Below are 25375 nucleotides of genomic sequence, written 5' to 3'. Positions count from 1 at the left end.
ATTTCAGGAGTTCCAGTTGTAATAATGATGGGGAGGCATGGATCTGCCTCCCAGAGCCGCCTTTCACTCTAGAGAACTGAGGGCTCCTCAGAACACAGTTTTAAAAAGATGCTGGTGTGACAGAAAGAGCGAAGAACCTGTGAGAGCTCGAACCATAAAAGCTACCAGTGTAAACTATAACATCTTTGCTGACCACATACATTTAAGGCAACAGTTATAAACAAGAATGGGGACACTTTCCTCTGTTTTGTTTTGTTTTTTCCTCTCAATAATTTTGTTTTGTTTTATAATTTGATAAAGCTTACCATAGTAGAAAGCTTTTTTTCAATTAAAAGCAAATATAGAAATAGAGTGATATAAATAAAAGTAGAGTATGCAATATGAGAATCAAAGTAGTTTATCATCAATGAATGGTTGATACATATCAGAGGTTAAGCCTGGTCAATTCTATATAGGAAATAAAGCTCTAAGTAGAATTTCCCCCCCATTATTAGATTGCCCTTACCTTTCAATCTCTGCTCTCTGACTGGGGTTGGTGATGGCCGCAATGTACTGCATAATGTACTTACTGGCTTCGGTTTTACCAGCTCCACTTTCCCCTGGGGGAAAAATTGTACAAGGCTTAACATTATAACTTACACCAAAAGTTGGCTAATTTTTAATGGAATAATTTAAAATTGTGATGTCAGTTATTTATTTAAAATCCCTTATGTTTCACTGTCTGCTTTTTTGAGTTATTTCACCGTCTTGATATGGTATTGGTGCTAACAGATCTGAACACAAGTTGAAAAAACTAAAACTAATGTACAAGTAAAATAACAAATAGATTACAAATCAAAATTAATCTAGTAAGAAATATCAAGAAATAAAATGTGATAAACTAATTCCTTAAAGTCTTTGTACTTGACAACGACTCTTAAATCTAGCAGAAAAGAAATAATCTAGTGAGTAAAACAGTGGCCACAATATAATCTTATTTTCCATAGAATTTCTTTTAATTTTAACAGGGTCAAAATAAGTCTTTCAGAAAATGAAAGTTAGAGTAATTCTGGTGAAAACTAAAGTATGCAATAAGCTCAAGACACATGGTATAACAGAAAATGACAACTGGTATAAGGGGGGAAGAAGAGATCAATTTAGAATTATCTACCTAAACTTTTAAGTTTATGTCTTCTGACCCCAAAACTCCACTTGTAGAAATTTGTATTATGGAAATACAAATGTCAATAAAATAATCATCATCATCAAAGGTTTTAAGAGTTTTTCTGTAGACTGTGTGTTATAGTTAAAACCTGAAAGTAAAATGCCTTTCCGTAGAGGATTGGGTAAATAAATTATGATTCAACTATTCAATGGCATACTACATAATTAAATACTATAGAAATAAGTATTGTAATGAAAAAATGTCCATTATAATGTCAAACGGAAAAACAAATTATCTAATAGCAGTTATAACTCCACAATATAATTATACTTATAATTATATATGCACGTGTGACGATATGTATTTGCACATGCAGAGAAAATCAATAAAAGGATAAACACTATTGTTCACAGCTGTTAATGCTGGAATTTTGGGGGAACAAGGTATTCAAGGGGAAGGGACTTTGTCTTTTTACTTTATACTCTTATACAATTGTTTTCTTTGTTGTCTGTTTTACAATCAGGCAACTTCTTTTCATAATTTGTTTTTATGAAATGTAGTCCTAGGATATAATTCTCTAACTTCAACATTAAGTTGAACTCAACTCTTCTGACAAAGTAGAAATGGAACTGCTGTACTTACCACTCAGAGTTGTCTTGATAACCAAAATGGAATAAAAATCCTAAAAGTGTTTTTGAAAGTATAAAGCCGCGAATGCAAATGTGAGAATTATTAGTACCGAAAGAAGTTTCCACAGTTTGGGAGAAGCCATCCTGGGTCAGAGGACAGATATTTTTCCTGGCTCATTTCACTACACAAGATTCCTTGAAGAGTGCAGCTTTAAGTAGAGAGTTCAGCTCCACTTCTTGGGCACTTTGGGTCTGTCTCCCTCCTCGTCAGGCACCCTCAGTTCTGAAAGCATAGTTCCAGCCCCCATGCCAGTATATCCCTAGACACTGGCTCCCATTTTCGGTATGTCAGGATTTCATTGTATCAGTTTCATTCTGTTATTATTTAAAATAATTTTTGTTACATTTTATCCAGAGAGGGAAGGAAAGATTTTCCATGTCACCTCAGTCTACAAAATTGACCAGAAGTCCATCCGGATTCAACATGTATTTGTAAATGAACCAAGACTAGAGGATGGTTGGAAATGATCTAAATAAATAATTGGGTATTTAAAGTTCATTACATTTTTTCCTCCTAAAAATTGCAAAAGTTTCTAACTTCAAAAAAGATTGAATCAATCATCTGGATCCTTGAGTACCTAATAAGTTAAATACATTTTTGCCTTGAGTACAGACAGGGGATCCCCTCTAAATACCTGATATCACAATACATGTGTCCTTCGATCGCCTCTTCATAGCCTTGTAAGCAGCATCAGCAATAGCAAAAAGATGAGGCGGTCTCTCATACAGCTCACGTCCTTTATACTGCTCAATGGTCTCTCTCCCATAGATGTTCAGCGACTTGTAAGGATTCACAGAAACGACGACTTCTCCGATGAATGTGTAGATGCGCCCCTTTTCAAATCTACAGAAGCAAAAGAAAAGGAAGAAGTAGCTGCGGTTCTTCAGAAATGCTGTTCCTTTCCTATGAGTCTCCAAAAAAAGTAAATATCCCAGGAACAATTTCTGAACTGACATTTCATTGATTATGAGTTTACTTTTACTACATTTGAAGCTGTGCTGAGATGCTGTTGCTAGAAAGGGCCAATTGGGGTTAACAGCCAAGAAAGAAGAAAGAATTTAGTTTTTTAGAGGCTGGGGATTTCCTATATCCAAAATATAGAAAGGTAAGAAGATGAAAAAAAAAAAAAAAGTTGAAGACAACCTAGAAGCTCTGGGAAGAAAATAAATAGTAGTTAAAACAGGTCTTGAAATCTAGTTAGCCAGATTTTCAATTACACAGAAAACTATCTAAATACATTTATTTCTTTTCCCTCTTGGAACCTCAGCAAAATGTCAGCAAATAAAAACAATGAACTCCATGACAGAGAGAACGGTAGAGGAGGCACTTCTGGCATAAGTTAAATTCATTTTTAGAAGGACGCCTAAAATTCTGTGGTGTAGATATATCATTAATTATTTAACTATCCCACTTCCTTCCTGCTATTTTGAATAATATTCTTGACACATAATCTTAGAAACTAGTACTTTCATTTCAATGGGACAGATTCTCAGGAATGGGATAGGTGGCTGAAAGGTAGAAATATTTTTTAAGTATTCAAGAATATGATCTCACCTTTTTACCATTAAAGGCTAAAAGGTCACCCCATGTATGATTTGTATATACAACTGTACAGAGATATATTTTATAAATGATTACATAAGCATGGGAAAATATGGAAGACTACATGTTATGTTTTATGTATCATTTTGTACATACAATAGAGTGAGGAGGAGAAAGGCCATGTGAGCCATTGGAATAAAGTCATAGGAACAAAGGAAAAAAGAATTAAAAAAAAAAACCCAGCATATGTGATATAACTGCAACTGCACAAAATTATCTATATTTACAAAGAAAAAAAAATTTAATTTAGAAAACCCATATATAGTTACTATTTACACATTAACTCACGTACATAAACATGTGAACCAGAGCTAGGCCAACACCTAAATGGACAAGTGGTTGCCACCACCACACTCCAAATGCCGAGAAAAAGGCAGACATACAGGTCACTTCCAAGAGCTGAATGAACAGTGTCGAGATGGGCAAAATGCTGCTCCAAGAACAGCGGCCACCTCTAAACCCTTTTGTTGCAGGGCCAGTGAAGCAGGGAAATAACTAAGCATTTGGAACCACAAGGCAAAAAAGAACCTTAACTTCCTTCACACTGGCATGAAGGCTGTGGGCTATCATTATGAGTGGAAACAAACAGATATTGATAAGGTCAACCATAAATTAAAAACCAAGATTTTTGTCAAGTAGATGGTGTATATTTAAATAAGAGTTACTAACTACTTTAAGGTTTTAAGGTTTAAGAAAATTAACCATTTTTCTGCTATGGTTTTCCTATGCATCTTCCTGTTGTTAAGACAGAAAGTTTATATGGTAGCTAAAAGTACTGACTTTTGGTCCTTTACATATGGTTCTAAATGCTCACATTGTAAACTTAATAGCAGTGAGACCTTATGAAAGCTACTTAACCTCCATGTGTTTCAGCTTCTTCTTCTCCCCCAGGCATTGTGCAAGCACTTTTAAAAAAAGGCAGTTAATTTTATGCTTCCAGTTATGTTCTGCAGGAAGGAGATTTTTAATAAATGTTTTATTTTATTAACATTGCTACTTAAGTCACAGCAATCCCTACGCATGAGTAATTAATTCAGTGATCACAATCCAATTCCCTGCTTCAGATGTCAATCAACTAGCAACTAATCACAAGCAAAATATCTACATAACTCATTTTAAAGACCCACAAAAATAATAAAAAGCAAAGGTTCACTATCCCAAGCCTTTCTGCTTAACCTGCAAATTTGCATGACGTGCTCAACATGCTTCAAGGATACGAATGAAAAGAATACGGTGCTTTAATTTTAAAAACATTGTCCAAACAAGAAAAAAAAAAGGATGTTAGAAAAAAAATTACCTCATAAATCTGGAACTCTGTGACTAAGAGGGACAGCAAATAACATGAGATAAGAATGTTGTTCTAAGACTCCAGGTACTTTCTCCAAAATTCCATTTTATTTCAAATAGAATATTTTGTTTACCAAAACTTCTGGGAATCGAGTTTGTAAAACACAATTAAAATACATGCAAAAAATTATCAAATGTATAACTATTAACAGTTCAACAAATATGATATTAAACACAATGCTTCAGCAATTTATGAAACATCAGAAGCTTATCTTACTTGAAACTCAGGTTATCAAAGATGAAATTTTTAATTTTGTTAGGGCTTAAAATTACCACTAGATGGTGTCAGTATACACTTTAACACCAATCCAAGATTTCAATTAGCTTTGGAAAGCCTTATGGTATGAAGTAAGCACTGAGGTAATGCAGTCACCTGCTTGCTTTGCCTCCAGGAAGAATTGCTGTAATTATCCTAGATGACAAATGGGATGATAACATCTCTCACCAGAGACCAAGGAAGGCATTTCTATGACCTCTATGTGTAACTCTTTTAGGACAAACTTTTATGATGCATTCTTCACATATTTGTTCAATATCTACTTTGTGCCAGACACTAAGCCTGACTCTGGGAATTAAAAGAATGAAGAACAGGAAGTGTTGTAAATGAATAATAACGTAGTATGATAGATTAAATAATAAGAATGTGCACTGTGCTGACAAAGATGATCACAATAAGCCCCTTTCAATGAAGAACCCTAAAGAGTAATAACACAAACTCCACAGTAGATACACAAGGTCTTTTGTGTCCTGGCTTCCACTTTTCTCTTCACCTGACTCTCCTAACTAACTACTCACACTTCCACCCATCAGCACCTCCCATCCCCTCTCAGCCACTCCTGCCTTCACATTAAGGAGCTATTTACAGTTCCTAAGAGCACCACGACGTCACAGTTTTCCATGGGGTTCATTCTGCTAGAAAACTTGTGCCTTGCCCTGTCTCTTCTTCCCCTGTCTGTTTGGCAGGTTCTCACTCCTTTAAAAGCCTAAGCAACATCTTCTCTAGGAAACTATTCTGAATACCTCATCTCTAGCATCAGTATTATGGTATTTGCATGGTTCAGATATTTTCTTTAGAACTTCCCAAATAGTTAAAAATGGCTTAACAGTAATTGATTTTTAAAATGTAATTTCTTTAAGAAGATAAAAAATATTTATCGAATGGGCCAGATATTTTCACTAGCTTCTGAATGAAAACAAAGAGGTTCTAATAAATTTTTAAATTAATAAGTAGCAATGAAGAAAATGTAAAAAATGCTTTTGGAAGACAACAGTCTTTTGTATCAGAATTTGGAAACATTAAAAAAACAACCAATGACTCTATTTTCGGTAGTAAAGAGAGCACCGATAGACCTGGCAACAGAGAAACACAAAATATTTGCCCTGGATACTCCTAATTGACCTCTTATATGAAGTAAGGAGCGGGGTTACTTGACTGTGTGTATGATACTTTAGAACATTTTTGGAAAACTAACAAATACATGAGGTTGGTTGGTGGCTCCTAATGTTGCTCGACAGAGTGGTGAATGTAATGGATGAGCTTAGGGATTCAAATTCCCATCTCAGGTGCCACAAAATGACCTGAAAACTTCTGCATGTGCCCTGAAGGAGAGCCTCATCTCCTGTAGTCCAAGGATGAGAACTCTGGCAAGTATAGTGCTCCTGATAAGATGCAGTGAGAAGTACACAACAATCACTTATGTGGTGTCTATCAAAATCATATAACCTGAATCTAATCAGGAGGAAACATAAGACAACCTACACTGAAGGACATTCTACAAAATAACTGGAAAATCTCACAGACAAAACAGAGAAAGACTGAATAATATTCCAGATTATTTTATTTATGTCCAAATCAAAGAAGCATAACAACTAAATGCAAGGCACGCTCCAAGGAAATTTCTTGTAGTATTCTTGCAATTATTCTGTAAATTTGAAATTATATCAAAATTAAAAGTTGCTAATAAAAAAATCCAACTTCTAAGCTTCTTTACATAGTTGGCTTAAATTTTTATTAATTTTGGATAGGCAATACAAACTCAGTAATAGATTCAAAAGCTATAAATGAATAGATAGTGACAAGTGTTTCTCTTATCTTTCCCACAACTTCCTTTATCAGAGATAACCACTGCTACTAGTTTCCTGTGAATTCTTCTAGAAATAGTTTATGCACACACACACACACACACACACATACATAAGGACACTTTTTCACATGAATGACTTCTTTTCTCTAATTAAAATACAGATCTTGGGATAGTTTCATGTAAGTAGACAGAGAATAGCCTCATTTTTTATGCCTGCATAGTATTTAATTTCAAGGATGAATTCACAATAATATAATCAGTCCTTATTGGATGGACATTTAGGCTGTTATCAATGTTTTGTTACTATAAACAATGAAACTAAAAATGTAATGGTATATATTTCTTTGTGCCTAAGTGTACGTATACCGGTGGAATACATTTCTAGAATTAATGTTGCTGTTTCAAAGGATATATGTAATTTAAACTTATGAATTATTGCCAAATTATTCTCCAAAATGGTTGCCACAATTTATACTTCCGCCTACATTGTACGAGAGTTTCTGGGAGTGGGTTTTTAACCAACAATGCTGGCCCATTTTTGAAGGAACAGTCTATATTGCAGTTTTACTTTCAAAGTGCACATAACTTTCTTTACTGATGCACCCAATTTTTGCAATGTTCATTAGTTTACTGCCAACTTTCAGTAAGGTTCAGTTTACCTTCCCCAGTTCTTAGACGAGAATCTCTTCCAAGGGTGAAGGCATCTTGTTTCTGTTGCTTCTGGCAAAATCATAGTCTCCCAGTGATGGAGTCAATTTGTTTTACCCCTTTCGTTAGACTGTACGTTCCTGAGATGGGCAGGGGACTATGTGTTAGAAAGATTATGAGCTTTAGAATCACACAGCCCTGGAGCCCTGGGTTTGAATCCTAGCTCTGCTAGTTACTGATTGTATGTATTCATAAACATCTGAGTAATGAATAAATGCCATGTGCTGGGCACTATGCCAAGAGCCCGAGTTACAGAGAAGAGTAAGACATGGTATTATTGTATTCAAAGGTTTACATAAATAGACAATGCCATAGAGTTTAAATTTCACATATTTTATGAGAGGGTTTAAAATTTACATATTTTTCATTTATCATTCCTCTCTTACTCCCATTCTCTTTCCTCTCTTTCTCTCTCTCTCTCTCTCTCTCTCTCTCTCTCTCTCTCTCTCTCTCTCTCTCACACACACACACACACACACTATTATACTATTTCAGAAAAGGTTTAAAGCAATAACAAAGATAGAAAGGATGCTGTGAAAGCTTAGAGAAAGGATACCTAACCCAGCTTTACAACTGGGAGAGTTCAAAGACATCCTAAAAATTAAGTTAGTTGACATCTGAGCTATATGTGATTATACATTTTCCAGATAGGTAGCTCTGGGTACCTCTTGGCTTAAGAACATCTGGAAGAGGATACTTTATTTTGCCTTATTAACATGCAGAAGCCTTGGACGAGAACACTTGAGACGTACCACCACAGCCCACCAGGGCAGCATATGGGTATCCCTGGGTCCTCCACAGCAGAGGAAAGGGTGCCTTAAGAAAGTGTGCCCTGTAACCTGACTGAAGTTTAGCACTAGGTATCTCTATGATTATATGTAAGTTATTTAACCTCTCTGTGCCCACTTCCTTCATCTGAAAAGTAGGTCAATATTAGTATCTAACTCGCAGGATCATTATAAGAAATAAGATACTCTACTCATTAGAACACTCGGCACACTACTGGCACATGGTAAGAGTACAATGATACAAAGTTCTATTTTTATTATGAGCAATACTGCAAGCTGTCTGACTGGCAGGAAACGTCTTTCCTCCACTCAGGTCCATTGTCCAGTGCACCGCATCTGTGTTGTGTTGTGTTTATCCTCGCAGCAAGGGTCACTTTTGTTAGTGTAATGAATCATGATCCACTTGGCATCATGTCCAGAAAGCATTCTTCTAGTAGTTCATAAGGATCCTCTAAAGCCAAAAATCTCTCCATAAAAACGTTTAGGCTTTCATAGGACATAAGAAACTAGTTAGGGCCACTGGCAGTGGTTTTATTGACTTCCTGAGTTCATCTCTCGTTTTTATTTTTTTTCTCCAGAGCAACATCTTTCCACGTGAACAGCACAAAAGGTACTTAACCAGAAAGTGTGGTCAGGAGATGCCTGACTGAATTTATTTTACCTGCCACCCACCCTCCTCCCCCGGATTTTTTTATTTTTGTAATAGAAAAATTTACTTTTGATAAATACATTTTAAGGTAATGACTGCTTTTTCAAAACACATTTCTATTATTTAGTAAGGCATGCCTTGTAGAAAAGCATTAACTTTAAATGTTCTTACTGCTGTCTTTAATTTTATTTGCATTCATTTGTTCATTCATTCAATAAATAGTTAGTAGGGCCCAAGTTCCAAGCCCTGTGTTGGGATCCATGGGTAGAGGACTGAACAGGCAGAGTGTTCCCCAACCTAATGCGGAGTAACGAGAAGGACAGACACTCGGCAGGGGCTCCAGGAAGAGGCAACAGAATGTGCACTGCACTGGTAGAGGGAGGGAACAAGTATTTGAGGAATCTAAAGCAGAACGATGACTGCACCACAGCCGGACAGCAAGGGGAGAGGGACAGAAAGAGAGAGGCTAGAATGTGCAAAGGGCCTTGCAGGGGTTTTGGACTTTATTTCAAGGGCAGAGTTTTTAAGTATTGATCCCATTTGCTTTTTGCAAGCCCCCTCTGACTGCAGGGTGGAAAGGATTGAGTGTCTGGTGACAGAGCAGTTGAGGAAGCTACCATGTTAGTTCCAGGAAGGGGTGACTGGGGCTTTGGTTGGGATGGAGCAGTGGACAGGCTTTAAGAGTAGGAGCAGAATTATTAGAGAGACAACTTACTGGATGTGAAAGGTGAGAAAGAGGGAGGTATTAAGGTTTCCCACATGAACAATGGAGCAGACTACAAAGCTGTTTATTAATGAGAACAGGGACAGCAGAGGAAGAGAGAACTTTTAGGAGGCAGCCATGATTCACACAGGCTGTGCTGAGTCTGAGATACCTGAGAGATAGTTAAGAAAAGATGTCTCTCACTTTTCTTTCTCTCACAATCTAATTAAGCATGTTTCCTGGACATGAAGAGAAAAACACAGAGAGGGCAACCAGAAATCCTTACCCGCCACGGCGAACAAATGCTGCAAGGAGACCACGTGCTCCTCTGACCAATTGAAAAGCAAGAACAAGATTTTAAAGAGGAGATATCTGGGTTCTATTTAAAAATTTTTTTACCAACTGAATTTGATCATGTTAAGTTATTCAGTGAATTCTACCTTTTTGGTATAAGGTGACAGTAGAAGCAAACACAACACTTTCCCTGCATAAATGCTATCTGATAAATGTTCCAGGCAAATTGGTTAAAAAATATATATCCATACAATGGATAGCTCTCAGTATACTGAATAAATCTCTTGACTGTGAAAGATATTTTTACCAATTACTACAACTCATTTACTTGACAAAAGAGAAACAGAACATTTTATAGTACATGACAGTGAAAACAAGATAAGTCTCAAGGATATAAAAAATATTTGTCAAATATGGCATAGCAAATCATGCTCACAGAGACAGCAGCTGAGTTGACATCTGTAAATAGATTGCTTTTCAGTTTTTGTTGTTTTGTCTGCTGAGGTGTCTGAAAAGGGTTCAAATTTCAAGTCACTGTGAGGAGAAGGATATTGTCAGTCTGTCACTTTACAATAGATGAATCTCTACTACTGCTGGTATCAGGACACTTCCATGCTAGGTACAGAGTTGCTGTTAGGTTAGAGCACCTGTAACTTCAACACAGTGTGGAAAATGAATCCTGAAATGCTTCTGTTTTGATCTTGCAAGGAAAGTTGTCCTTTTCATGAGACTATGAAAGGTTTATAAGCTTACCAAATCCATACTATGGAACGCAAATTGTTTTGGCCATCATTTGCCACCCTATAGCTTTTAAATAGTATTTAGTTATTTAATTGACTATCGATTTTGCTAAAATCCTAATAGAGGAAATACAGAGATTGGTGAACTGGACACAGTTAAATCAATGTGACTTTAAGAGTCCTTAGAAACTAAAGACTCTCAGACCAGTAGACGGATGTTTAAATATTCACATGCAAATTAAAATTAGTAACAAACAAACCACAATGAAGATATTATATATTTTGTAATGTCAGCAGCATATGAATGAGTCACAATAGCATTATTTATTGATGAAATGCCAAATGCCTAAAATTGACAGGCATGATGATCTAGACCAAAACATAAGAATGAAGCTTTCCTATTAATAACGTGACACTATATTTTCTCTTCCAATGAACAATAATTTCTCTGACATAGGGCTCAACTCACATATTTATTTCTTTGTATCCATTTCATTTAAAAATAATTTCCTATTCATTACAGTAACCACTGGCTAGTTGGCATCCCCCGGAAAGTATTTAACTGCATTTTGCCCTAAACAAGGAGTTAGCTTATTTATAAATCAACACTGCTCAAGAGGATGCAGGATACCTACACCTGAGTCAGAAAACCTTTTGATAGGACTGCACAATTATGTGATTTCATAACAAGGCACTGAAACTACAGTACTGAACACTCTTTAAAAACAAACAAATAATCCCACAGATGTCTGACGACTGTAACTAAATAGGATAAATTTAGGAGTTGCATCTTCCCCCCTTCACATTTTTCCTGGTAGGAGGCCTCTTTACCTACTTCGGTACTCTACTCCCCAGGGCTCTCTGGGCGACGGGTAACCTAACAGGTATACTCTGTCACTTTTAAACAACTATGCCTAATTTAGTAACTCACAGAAAACCTAATCAGTTGACTACATCGCTTTTTAAAAACTAGTTCCTTATCCCCATTTTCATAACATATGAAGGCTTTTATATATTTAAAACAAGGTTTTCCTAGGTGTTATTGAGTCTTGGGGCAACCAGATAGGCAGTTTTTGGGTACAAGCTCAGTAATAGTTGTGGCAGGAGACATCGAAGAGATATAAATGGTTAAGTAGTCAAGTAAATGGATTCTTTCCATTTCAGTTACTGTAACAATACACATTTTAAGTTCAATAAAAAAGTCACACTAAATTATATTTATTGTGCACCTACTGTGCTAAAAACTACATCAGATGTTTTTCAAGTATGTTGCTAATTATAAGTTTATTAAATATTAATAGAAAAATCTTCCAAAACCTTTTGTTGATATCACATGCCCAGTTACAAGTAAGAAGGAAATCACCATACATTTAAACCAATCACCTAACCATCATCTCTGTTAGGAGAAATCTGAATTACAAAGCAAAGCTTTCATTGGCTTTGGAGTGAGATCTATTTCTACCACAGAATAGATTGTATAAGAGGAGGAAAACCTGGAAAGTTTCCCAGATGCTCCTAAATTACGTGTTCAGCTACTGTTTCTATTGGAGTGAACTAATAGCCACCACAGAACTGAAGAGAAGATTTTAAAACCAGCAAAAATATTTATTGAATGAATAAATGAATGAATGGCCAGAAACTCCGTCAGCTGGCTCTCCTTGGCCTTCCTTGTCCAAAGTCTGTAACATCCATTAAGGCCACATAGCCTTATGTAAAGCTTTTTTTTTTTTTTAGGATTGTCCTTACAACTTCTTACATTTAGCATTTTCTCTTGGCTTCAGATTTTTTTTTTTTTAAAAACCTTCCTTGCATTTAAGGTAGAAGTGAGGGGCTAACTTTCCCCTGTCAGTAGTGCAGAATCTGTCATTTAAGCGGCCCAGCTTTAGCCTGTGGACAGTAGCCTCAGGGGAAGGAGGGAGGTTAAATTAGCACACTTAGTTTTCCAATGTTGGGAGTGTCTGCAGGCATTCAGAACTTTTACAGTGCTAATCTGATAATACCATCACTCTTCTGCTGCTAACAACTCCTAAAGGGAAATTAATAATGTCAGTTGGCATCCCCACGTGATATATAAAAAGCTGCTAAGGAAAGGGTGAAGAAATGAAATGGAGTCACTATAACCAAGCTGCTAAATTACAAAAGTCAAGTAGAATGAAGACTGAGGAAAAGATTCTATTCTTGCTTTCACTAGCCTGGGAACTTACTTTTGGACTTTTCATTTGTGCATCTTTGGACTTTTCAGTTGTGCATCAATGCCTGGAGACATATGTAAATCCTATAGCTAACCCTCTGAAAAATTCAGGAAAGAATGTTCATATAAAGAACTTGGGAAAAAATGTTTACTTGCCCAGACCACCTGACAGCTATTAGCCAGACCTCTGAACATTTGGAAGATTACCATCTTAGACCAATTCATAGGCTAAGAATGCAGAACTGATTGTTCTCAAGAATGTACTTTTTACTGTAAGAACTCTCAATTTTCCTCTTTCCTTTAGAACACCTGGCAGTGTTTCCGATTTGCAAATCCTAAGACCCTTGAATAAAACTTTGCCATTTTTAATTTTAGCAAAATCTCCTGATTCTTTTGTGCTCAGTTGATACTGCTCACTGGTACCCCTCAATAATGGCTGTTCATTTTGGGATACAGTTTTTATGGTAAGGAGAAGGCAGCTAAATTTGGAGGAATTTAAAGAGGACATAAAAGACCAAAGACATCAACTATTACTACTTTACAAAGAGTTTTCATCTTTTCATGATATTTGAGATGTTGCATTTTACAGCTTTATTCATATATTGCAATCAAGTTTTCTAAGAAACTGAGCCAGATTTCTTTTTAATTTATTATTACTTATTTCTAGTACACTGCTATGGGATCCAAGGGAATTTTTACTAAGGGAGGAGGGACCTGGAACCATTAAGAAATTCATTTAAAAAAAATCTCCAAGTATTAAATGGACCCATATTCAATTATAAAAATCAACACATTCCAAAGACAAACATGATAATCTACTACTCTGCTTTATCCAGTCAGTGCTTCTCCACTTGTGAAAATAACCAAGTGTTTGTTGTCTATACTCAGACGTCAGAAAGTGAACTAAGAGAGTAAGAATGTAGTGGCAAAGAAAAGAGTCAAAACTAAAAACAGATCAAATATATCAGGAAATGGAAAAAACAAATAATTTCCCCTATTTTTTTAGCTTCTAAAGCAGAAATTAAATCATTTTTATTGCTAGATCAAACTGAGAAAGGAATTTATGTAAATAGACTGGTTGCCAATTTAGAAAATCATATAATTTTACATTTTGTTTAAGTGTCACCCCATCCATAACTGTGAATTCAGAGCTTCATAGACCAATAAGAAAAGCTTTGGTTGCCCTCAGAAAGCAGCTGTCCTCTAGTTCAACTTTGCTCACTTAAGCAATAAACAGCTTCTCTACATGTCTGTTAATATTACATTTCAAAAAGTAAAGGAAAAGTTAAGCCTACTTATAAGTAGCATCATTTCCAAATCTTTACTTAAAAGTTCCATTGTCCTCTGTGAATAAGAATTGAAACTAAACTATGTAATTGAACAACTAAAACTGTTAATATTTATATTTCATAATTTCAGGAAATACTTTGTCTTGAGTTTTTGCTTATAATTCATCTAAGTTTAAAAAGTCAAGGGTTTGGCCAGCATGGCCAGTATATTTGGCAGAACTGGGGCTAAGGATTCAGCTGGCTCAGTTTGAGAGTATGGTGGGGCCAGGGTAAGGATTCCGCCAGTGCAGCTGGGGTGTCTAGTAGGGTAGGGGTTGAGGGGAAATTAGTTATATACAAGGGGATTGAGAAAATGAATAAATATGTTGAGGATGATGGGAGCCAGGTTTCTCATTACTGCAGGGGGAAATTACAAATATGGAAGGGAGAAGGCTAAAAGAAAGGCTGCGATGTTGGGCTGAGAGGGGATATCAGTGTGAACTCACGATATTCTAAGTAGTCAAAGAAATAGAAACATCCGTGTGTGTGTGTGTGTGTGTGTACATTTTCCCAACCCTGCAACTCTGTTTGCTGACAAAGTCTAAAAGCAATGACACGCCAGTAGCAACAACCACACCTACTGCCCAGATCTTGATTTCTACACACCACACCAAGGCTAAAAAAAGCCTTTTTGGAGAAATAGCTGATTTCATCACTGGGACAGGGAAAGCACAAGATGAGGCTGGAATCTTACTGAGCCGGAAAGTAAGGAAGTTCTCAAAGAATGACAGGGACATGTCAAGAGAATACTGCAGCCAGTTGAAAGGGGCTTTCACTCTCCAAATCGGGGACAAATAGTTTTGCTTATTTGGGAAAGTAAAGAGAATGAACTTCATTGTTGACTAGTCTTTGTCTTTTTTCGTAGATGTGTGGACTATAGGTTTATCCTCCAACCTTCTAGGAGACACACACATACTATTGATTAGACTAAAGTGTAGGGCTAATTGGGCAGAAATTCATCACCAAAAATGAACAAACAGCTCAGAACTGTGCTGTTGCCAATATGTGTTGCTTGTTTAAAATATCTAATATGTAGATGCTTACACATCAGCAAATATGTATATACTAAGGTCTTTCTTTGGATACAGTGAGGCAATATATTTATTTATGTTTTTAGTGCTTTCTTATGTCAGGGTACTAATAAGTGGATGCAGAGACAAATTATTTGGTTGTTAATGCATACAAAAAATATTTTCCTAAGTTTTATTCTTAATATCAACTAGAAGAAAATATTTTTTCTGGAAAATAATTTGTAAGACATGGTATCAATTAGGTTGGTTTTACATGTTCCCTTTCCAAAAATTCTGACTAAAAGATTAATCACTTAGGGAAGAAAAATATTTCTCACTGTTGACAATTTGTGGCTGAGAATTAGCTTTGATTTTTAAACATAATTTTCATATTGAAATAATTTCAAACTTAAAAGTTGTAAGAAGAGCACTAAATATCCTTCACTCACATGATTCCACAATTGTTAGCATGTTTTCACATTTATCTTATTCTCATGTTTGTATTAGCACAAATATCCATATATTTGATTTATACAAAATATAATCATCTATTTCTCAGATCAATCAACTTTTCAGCCACAGAATTATATATCCTTTTGTTTTTTAAATGATACATAATTCAAGTTAGGAAAGGTAATTGACAGTGCTGGACAAGCTGAAGATTTTGTTTAGGCATGGTTTTAGATTTGGTGGGAAAATTATGCTATTGGACACTAGTCCAGTAATCAAACGAAGCTATCTCTGGAAGTCAGACCAGCAAGACAGAGAAGTGAAGCAGAAAGGGCATAAGTCCATAGGACACGGTGGGAACTGAACAAAGATGTGTCTAATAGATGGTTCTTATTTTGAAATGGGGACCACCAAGTTGTGCTAGAACTTCAGATTTTTTAAGAGAAGCTAGAAATAGTGGATTTTTAAGGGATGTGATCCTGTTTTAAAATGGCACAGATATTTTAAAATAATTAAACTGTTTTAGGCAAAAAAATATTCATCTACAACTTGTATATAGCTTACCATACATGTTGAGTTGACAAGTGCAATAGTAATTACCATTTAACTTCTAGTGATGACTAATAGAAAGTTCTAATACCATAAATAGGTAATAGATGTTATATAAAATAATGAAAGAAAATGACCCTACCCTTGGATCCTGTAGTTAATTCTCCTGCAAAGGAAGTGATGCAATATAAACTACCCGCAGTATACATAAAAAAGGAAGACTGAGCTGGCAAGGATTGATCCCATATTACAAAGCAACATCTGCAAAACAGAGCTTTTTAAAGGAACTCTACTCAGTATTCCCACTTATAAAGGATCTGGTTCAAACACAGTAATTACCAAGAAATTTGTAATGACTCAAAAGAACAAAGACTTTTTAAATTTTTTTAAAAAGAACACAAGCAAGGAAGTTCCCTTTGTATTCAAAGGTTGACCTTAAGATTTACGTAGTAAAATCCGTATTTATATTTTATATTACTAATTAGTATGACGAATGTTTAAGTTTACTTTGGCTTATAGAACAATGCTTCAATTAGTTAATCAAGATACAATTACTCATAAAATAAAATGGATCCAATTTGTATTTTTAAACACCTATTATCCTTTAAGAGTTCAACCGTCTGTTCTCCATAAGGCTCTCCTTAGCACCTCTCTCTAGCTGAATGATTTCTCTCGCTCTGCTGGATGCTGAAGGCATTAACCTCTCTACCGCTTATTTGTCAATTAATCGGATATTGCACTGGGGCATCTCTTCTATTATCCTTTTAAGCTACTGAATTTTTTTATTGCAATTTAATATTTCAAGTGTTTCCACATTTCTTTATATTCTCCAATCATTCCTAGAACAGTGTTACTCCAAGTGTTCCAGTCTGCAAATTGCTTGGTCTGTGATAAAGTATGGAAATAGAGAACATTCAGAAACTATTATGGCAATTTGACAGTGACAGCCAAGAGCGAGATCAGTGAACTCATTTTGTTCAACAAAGTGTAAACCATTCTGGATGCTATTAAACTCTCGTGGTGAGGTCATGAGTGACACAAAGTGGATATCAGTCATACTCAGTGGGACCACGTTAACGATAGTTTATCAATTTTAACTCAAAATTACATAAAAATCTCAGAAAATGTAAGCACTTACTTATTTTTATTACTTGTTATGTTTACGATCATTTAAATTTTAATAAGGCTCATTTTTAAATTTACAGTTTATCATTCTTAGCTCTATTAGGGAAGTACAATTTGTATTATCTATTTTTAACCCAATTTAACTTAATACCTACTCTTTCACAAAACAAGCTTCACAGACTTTTTTGTCCAGAAAAGACATGTCTTTTCTAAACACGGCAGCAGTCGTCATGAACCAAATTGTGATAATGCAAGCAAGGCCAGAGAACTAAAGCTCCAAAGAGTTTGTACTAGGTTTCACTTGGAGGTGATATCCTCATATACTGAGTCTGGTTTTGAAGCTAAAACTGATGATGAGGTGTGTTATTGGCAGAGATGACAAATAAAACAATAAAACTATCAAAATGAGACAGTGTTTACACATAAAATATAAAGAAACCACCTCAAAACCAAAAAAATTCTTTGAAAAAAAAGTACTAACTTAAAAAGCTAACATTTACAAGATAGTCAAATCCTGGTCATGGGAGCCCATAAGGGCATCAAGGTTAGAGTTGGGCTGCTCCAAAGAACCCTTGGCCTTGGACCTGATCCTGAAAGCTTTTTCAGAGGCTTAGTGCTCTCTCTTGGGGTTTTAGAGACTCTCCTAGAGAGACATCAGAGCTCAAACCACATCCTCCTTTTCAGGCAATATGCAACTTCAGGGATTACACTGTCCTCTGGGAGCTGGGTGAGAGATTACAAGAGTAACTTTATACCACCACACCTAAGGTGCTATGCTGTTTGTTTTTTCCATTAGAGTTTAACGTATATTTAATATATATCCCATTTGTAAATGAGAATATCTGGCTTTGTAAAAAGAGTGCATTAACCTGTAAAAGCGAACCTTCATATGTGAATGCCTGAAGAGATTAATACACTTTTTAGAGATTTCTCACAGGACTAATGATTACGTCATCTGTTTCTGTATTTTTATAGCTCACTGGGTGTTTGGCTTTCTAAGACTATCCTAGTCAGTTCCTTGCTTGTTCACTATGAATGGATTACTTATTCCTCTGCCTGCCCTTTAGTTCCAGCATATTCGAGAAAGGAGCGGTGCAGAGTAAATGGTGAATGGCATTTCCCATTTTATAACACTGGCAACATGGAAGGCTTAACTAAACAACATAAGGAAGTACAAATATTGGTGGATTTTGCTATTCTCTCTACCCTACACATATTATATATACACATAGTAGAGCTATAAATTAATTTCATTTAAGGAAAAGTATCGGTTGTACAATTAAGATTTTTCAAAATTGAATTTCTTTTCATGAATGGTTTCATGGAATCAAGTTAAACAAGATTGAAAAAAAACCCCACCAAAATTAATACATACTAATTCTACTATCTTAATCTATATCCATAGAAGGTAAAGAGTAAACTCTAATGTTTAAGGTAAACATTTTATTGTTAGGTTGAAAATATGAAAAATAATAGTAAAAATATTCAAACAGGGTAGCATTAGTCCCACTCTTCAGAGATCCCTATTGTTAATAACCTCTTCTATATCCTTTCAGAAAACTTTATGTGCCTATATTCCATGTATGTATACTTATTTTAAAAATAAAATTTTATGTATTCATACATACATACAAACATACATACGCCATGTAATCTATATGTTGCTTTTTTCAACACCTTAAATATGGCAAACATGGTTTGTACCCCAAACAGTCCATCAGTTCTCCCACATTTCAACACGTTCTTGCAGTTAGGTAGGGCCATATTATTAGTTCTGGCCAAGGGCTGTGGGACACACACACAGAAAAGCCAGCGTGCATATTGCCTTGGTGATCGAGGAACCTCTGTGTTAGAGACTGCAGAGCCACAAGATCAAAGTAGCCTGAGTGCTCAGCAGCTGCCCAGAGTCTCCTGGATCCACAGATTTTACGTGAGTCAGAAATAAACCTTTGTTATATTAAGCTACTGAGACTTGAAGGTTGTTTTTGACTACAGCATAACCTACTCTGTCCTAATTCAGCAAACTTTCCATATTTGCATACCTAATTTTTCTTAACAACAGTACAGGTAAGTTACAATCAATGGACCAGCCCCTACTGATGAACTCCTAGGTTGCTCCTAGTTTTGTTGTTATTATTGATGCTATCATTGTTACTACAGTGCTATCAACATCATTTTACATGCAGTTTTGCTAATACATATTCAAATATTTCTGTGGGATGAATTTCTTGAAGTAGAATTGTTGGGTATAGAATAGTACATTAAATTTTTAAAAAATAAGTAATATGTCGATGATCGAAACTCAAAAGGCACACGAAGAAATGCAACTGTAGCCTCCTGCACACCCTACCCCACGACTCCCAGGGCTTTCCTCTGACTGCAACCAATGCTATAACTTCCTATGTATCATGAGAGATTTTAAATATATCTGCACAATTTTATGCCTCTTATGGATATACGTACATACACACGCACGCACGTGCACGCATGCGTATATTTAGGGTGGATTCTGAGAGAGATTTCTAAATTGCCTCTAAGTGAGAGTGCCTCCTACTCCACACCCTCCCAGGGCAGTTTTTCAACTAAGAGGCATTCATGTTGCGTTTCTGTAGTCAGCGATAACAACTGTTAATATTTGGGCAGGCCTTTCGCATTATCTTAAAGAAGAGGTCCAACCATAATTGTCAGGTGAATCAATAATCTATGTGGTATTTGCAACCACAGTGATTAGGCTGCTCCAAGGGCAGGCCAAAATGAGTTAGTTATTGCTCTCTACCTAAAGGCAGTGGAAATGCCTAAGAGTGACAGTAATGCAGGACAGGCAGGACAAAGCAAGAGCAGTGGTGTGCAGGTGAGCGGAGAGGAGGACCAGGAAATGGCGAAGAGACTAATGTGGCTGAAAGGTGTTTGCAAATACTGTGACAAAGTGGTAGGAAAGTGAAAGTAGTGATGAGTGCCAGGGACCAATGTGACAATGGACTGTGTACGCAGGGCGGGGAAGCTGGTGAGAAGGGTGCCCAGATAGTAGGCATGAGGCTGAGGAAGGGAGGGCTGGCGAGCTGTTGGCAAGAGAAACGGATGGGAGGACACAAGGAGCTGGTCAGGGCAACTCTGAAGTTCAGGGTTCACAGGTTCCGTAAAGGTACGGTCGGGTGTCCTGTGTCAGGATGTGCTCAGTGATCTTCCCAGGTAATTTAGGACTAAATTTCGAATAGAAAATAAATATTTATGATCACTATTTTTCACGTTTATAATTTTGGGGAACTATAAGAGAAGTCTGTAACTTTTAATATGGCTTTAAATATGCCTTTAATATGGCTTTAAATAACTCTGTCCGCTTACCACAATTTCCTGGGCTTGGAGGTGGAAGTATTTTGGTTTGGAGGTTTTGTTTTTTTGTAACTTAGTAATTTTATGGGCCTTTAAAAAAGTAGGTCAAATAAATTAATTGGCTTTGTAAAATTCTGAATTAGTTTTAGCAGGTGATGTTTACTTGACTCACTCCATTACACTGAAACCTTGGCACACAGAGAGTGGCTGGAGCAATGGCTTCACTACAAGAGAGTGTGTTCCTTAAAGAGAAAGGGAGAAGGCTGTTGCCTGAGAGAAGACTGTTGACCTGAGATAATCAATAAAAGAAGAGGAAGGCTCAAATAAAACTGGGAAACAGTATCAGAATGAAAGAAAAGAGGAGCAGGACTTTTAAGGGCAAAAGAGCAGTATTTTGAAGTCTCCATTTCCAGTTCAGACATTTCTTCCATCTGCCTATGGAATATTTCCACTAGGATGTCACCTGAGACTCAATTTGCCTCAAACATAACTTAATTAAACCCCTATCAATTAAACCTACTCATCCTGTTGTCTTCCTTCCTCACCTCCATGAATGGCCACCCACTTAGCCAAGAAGAAACCAGAAACCAAATGAGCTCTTCCCTATCCGGTCACTGAGGATGCCACAGTTGTCTCTCAAATCCTGCCTGTCCTGCATTACCCTCTGCTTCAGCCTCATTCCTTGCTCTGACGTGATTTTCTATAATACCCACTACCTAGTTTTTCTGACTTCAATGTGACTCCCAATTCTTCTTTGTTTTAACTCTCTAATTGTGAAATATTTCAAACACTGTAGCAGACATTGTATGCTCTCTACCCAAAGTCATCTCCCAACTTTCCTTCTTTGCCAGCAGACCACTTATTCTGTTCAGGTGTTTACTCGCCCCCCCACCTCCCCACCCTCGCAATACACCCAGTTATTTGCTCAGGGAATGGAATCCTATCTTTAGCTCTGGGAGAATGGATTTCAGCTAGTCTAAGCTAAAATTGGGAATTCCATTCCCTTTGATCAGATTAAGAACATTTCCTTGATCTGTGTGAGATGAGGGAGAAATTCTTTAAGGACGTTGTCATATGCACATGGTGCCTGAATGTTCATCCTGAGGTCAAGTGAGCCAGCCTAAAAGGGCAAGTCAAAATGCTGAGGGAATAGGAAGAGCCTGGGTCCTTGAGGACATGACTGAACAACTGGATTACCCAACCTTGGATCCATCCTACCTCTAGACTTCTTGTTATGAGAGAAATAACTCCCCTTATTGTTTAAGCCATTTTTATTTGGGTGTTCCATTCTTGTAGTCAAAGCATTTCACTACAGAGAAAAGATGATAAGCTTAGTTTTGAATACTGAGTTTGAGTTTACTGTGGGATGTCCAAGTAGTAACAAGAGCAAAGGACAGGTAAGAGGAGTGCAGAGATTCAAGAAACGGTACAGAAGTGATACTTAGTCACATAAGAGTAGCTGAAGTCACCAAGTATGATTATGACTAATGATGACTAACAATTATTCGGTGATTTTTTATGTGCTAGGCACCAATCCAAAAGTATTAAAAGAATTATCTCTTTTATCCTCACAACTCTGTTTCCATTCCCATTTTACAAACGGCAGAAATGATGACTGGGGTCTTTTAATAACTTGCCAAAGGTTACAAAGGTTGGGGGTGGTAGTGCCACCGTTTAAACCCAGCAGGCTGACAACGAACACTCTTAAGCTCTTTATGCTACGTTACCTATGCTTAAATCTAGGTAGAGAAAACAGTGGGGTGATACACAGCAATATTCAGAGAAGTAGAGCCAAAGCACAAAATTTCTAAAGGGAAGAAATAAAGGAGTAGATTCAATTAGAGGAAAAGAATGAAGCATAACAGTAATAAACTCTGAAAGAGAGGGAGCTGGAGAGACAACTAGAGGACCAGGTCAGGTCCTGACAGCCTGCAGATTCTGCGCAGGACAAGGGAGAGGCGCAGCAGTGTAGGCAGAGGCTGGATGCCAACTCCGCCTCCTGCAGTTTTGCTTAGGAGCAGCACGTTATAATGCATTTAGTTTTCTTGTCTTAACAAGACACTAAGTTACCAACAAATAGGAAAATAATATTTACCGAGTACCAACAAAATGCCAAGTACCCGGCTAGGTAGAAACTTTATACATATATTATGTCATTTAATCTTCACAATTACCTTAACCATCACTGTGACATTATCTTTTCATGAACAATTTCACTAAGCAAATATAATTTCTAATCATGGCATCCTTCCTATCCATCAGTAAATCCTATTAGTTCAACCTTCAAAATGAATCCAGAATTCAATCATTTCTCCTATAAATAGTCTTCTTCAGCACTGATGATTTCTCAATATTTGGAAAGATATTCTGGTACTGACTATTATTCCTTAGTGTACCCTCAAATATCACTTCATAGGCAAATCTTTAAAAGTCTGGATTCTTACATATCCTATTATTTATTTATCCAAGAAGTGTTTATTGTGCTAGGCAACGTGCAAGGCCTTAGATATAATGGTGATCAATATAATCATGGTCCAAAATCCTTCAGACAGCCTAGTAGGAGACAGAGGCAAATCAAAAGGAAATTACATCACAATAGCTACTACAGAAGAGAAAATGAAGGGTTTGTGTGAGTACAAATAAAGAGCAGTGAACCCAGACCTTGAGGATCTGAGAAGGTGATCCAAGAAGTAATATCTAAATTGAGAACTAAAGGATGAGGAGGAATTACCATGCCTTACTCTGTTTAAACATGCCTTCCTCTTGCTTAAGCCTCTCAGCAGGAACAAAGGCTGAGAAGCTTAAGAAAGAGGAAGGCATGCTTAAAGAAAAGTTTGATGGGGCTGGAGCACAGAGCACAGAAAAGATAGTACAAGTAAAGGGAAAGAAAGATAGAAAATAGGAGAACTGATCATTGATGATGCAAGGCCTTTGAAAGTCATGTTAAGAAGTTTAGGCTTTCCCCAAAGCAAGGAAGAGTCACTCAAGAATTTCAAAGCAGAGGCATAAGCTGTTGAATTGTGCATTTCAGAAATCGAATTCTGGCTACAGCATGGAAGTATTAAGACTGGAGTTAATGAGACCAGTTAGAAAGACAGTTGTATCCATGGGACACTTAACAGAGACCTAAACTAGAAAATGATGGCAGTCAGATCCACAAGACATTTAGGAGACTGAATTGACTTCATCTGGTAATTGACTAGATGGGGCTGGAGATGGTGAGGAGAGAGACAACTCAAGAACAACTAGATTTCTGGCTTGGGCGTTATGTGGAAGGCTGAACACAGAGTAGCTTCTACATGTTGGTAAATTTCTGAAGGAAGCAACATTTTTTAGAAAGAGTCTCAGTCACTCATATAAAAAAATACTTTTGTGTTAACATTTTAAATTTATTCCTTCTCTTTTTCCTACTGCACTTATAAATAAGAGTGAATGCTCTCTGGGATTTGTAAACACAGAATGTGGCCTTATAAAATGGTGTGGGAGGAAGAAGGATAAACAAAGGGCCTACTTAATCAGTAGCCATTAGCTGACTGTTTCAGGAAGAGCCAAGTAATTTGGAATAATGAAAACAAGACGAAGAATTAGCAAAGTACTTTAAATGAAATCATTGTTTCTTCTAAGTGGGATGCATTACAAATTAAGACATAAGTTAATCGTTCTTGAAAACTTAAATATTTACTCTGGAATTGCTATATTAGCTATTAAATATTGCCTTGGGGTAATGCTATTTGCAATAACAAACTCCAAATGTTAGTGGCTGAACATTGAGAAGTGTTATTTGTTACTCACACCTCAGTCCAAGACAAATGTTTCTGAGGGAGGGAGTGGGTCTTTGCTCCAGGTGGTCATTTAGTGACCAGTTTGACAGAAACGCTTCCATCTCCAACATGACTTCCAGGTCATCTTGGGCATTGATAACCAGCCAGCAAAAGGGGGCTGAGAATGGGAGGTTTTTATGAGCTAGACCTCAAAAATTCCACTGGCCAGCACTTGGTCACATAACACATATAACTTCAAAGGAGGATGTACCCCAAAAGGAGAGGAGACAAATTTTGGTGAATAGTTAATAGTCTCTGTTATAGATGGGAAATTCTAAAGACGAAGTACATAACTTATTCATCTTAACAGTTATCTCAAAGAAAATAGGAATTCAAGTACTCAAATAAGATTTGTTGAAAAAAAAACCTTATTAAAAAAACTTAAGAGATCCATATTATGCATAAACTACTGCTAAAAGATTAATTGTAAAATATGTAAACTGAAGGAATGTTGAAAAAAATAGAAGATTTCTAAAATCTTGATTTTTAGAAGTTGTTCATTTTGACTTCGATTTTCCTTATTAACCAAGAAGATACGAAAAATATTACGGAGGAAGAAATCATCCCAAACTCGTGGTTCAACAAGCACCATGAACACTATTTCCAAAATCCCTGTTAGTAGATATCAATTACTTAAACGTTTTTTCATTTTTTAGTTCTTATTCTCATAATTTTTATATGAAGTATAGTTATAATTATAATTTTAGGTAATTCAAGCTCAGGGAAACAAATGAAATGCAAGTATGGAGGTTGTTCCCAGGAAACAACCTCTATATTTATAATTTGTGTCTCTGAATGGAAATCTATAAACCAAGAGAAAGT

At 36.4% G+C, this 25375-nt stretch overlaps 1 protein-coding gene across 2 annotated transcripts in view; it reads right to left on the bottom strand.

Annotated features, from left to right (window-relative positions):
• MYO1D (myosin ID) overlaps positions 1-25375 on the bottom strand; it is a 291298-nt gene that overhangs the window by 213151 nt on the left and 52772 nt on the right. For both annotated transcript variants that reach the window (XM_039885992.1, XM_039885991.1), the window contains exons 2-3: positions 2469-2677; positions 506-599 (exon numbers count right to left, since the gene is read on the bottom strand). In XM_039885992.1, the coding sequence (XP_039741926.1) occupies positions 506-599; positions 2469-2677 (303 nt within the window). The remainder of the gene's footprint in view (positions 1-505; positions 600-2468; positions 2678-25375) is intronic.

Source organism: Pteropus medius, unplaced genomic scaffold (assembly GCF_902729225.1).
Source record: "Pteropus medius unplaced genomic scaffold, Ma_sr-lr_union100, whole genome shotgun sequence".
In the NCBI taxonomy this organism is placed as follows: Eukaryota; Metazoa; Chordata; class Mammalia; order Chiroptera; family Pteropodidae; genus Pteropus; species Pteropus medius.
The sequence above is the reverse complement of the archived record's forward strand: the minus strand, read 5'-3'. Positions and strand labels throughout refer to the sequence as shown.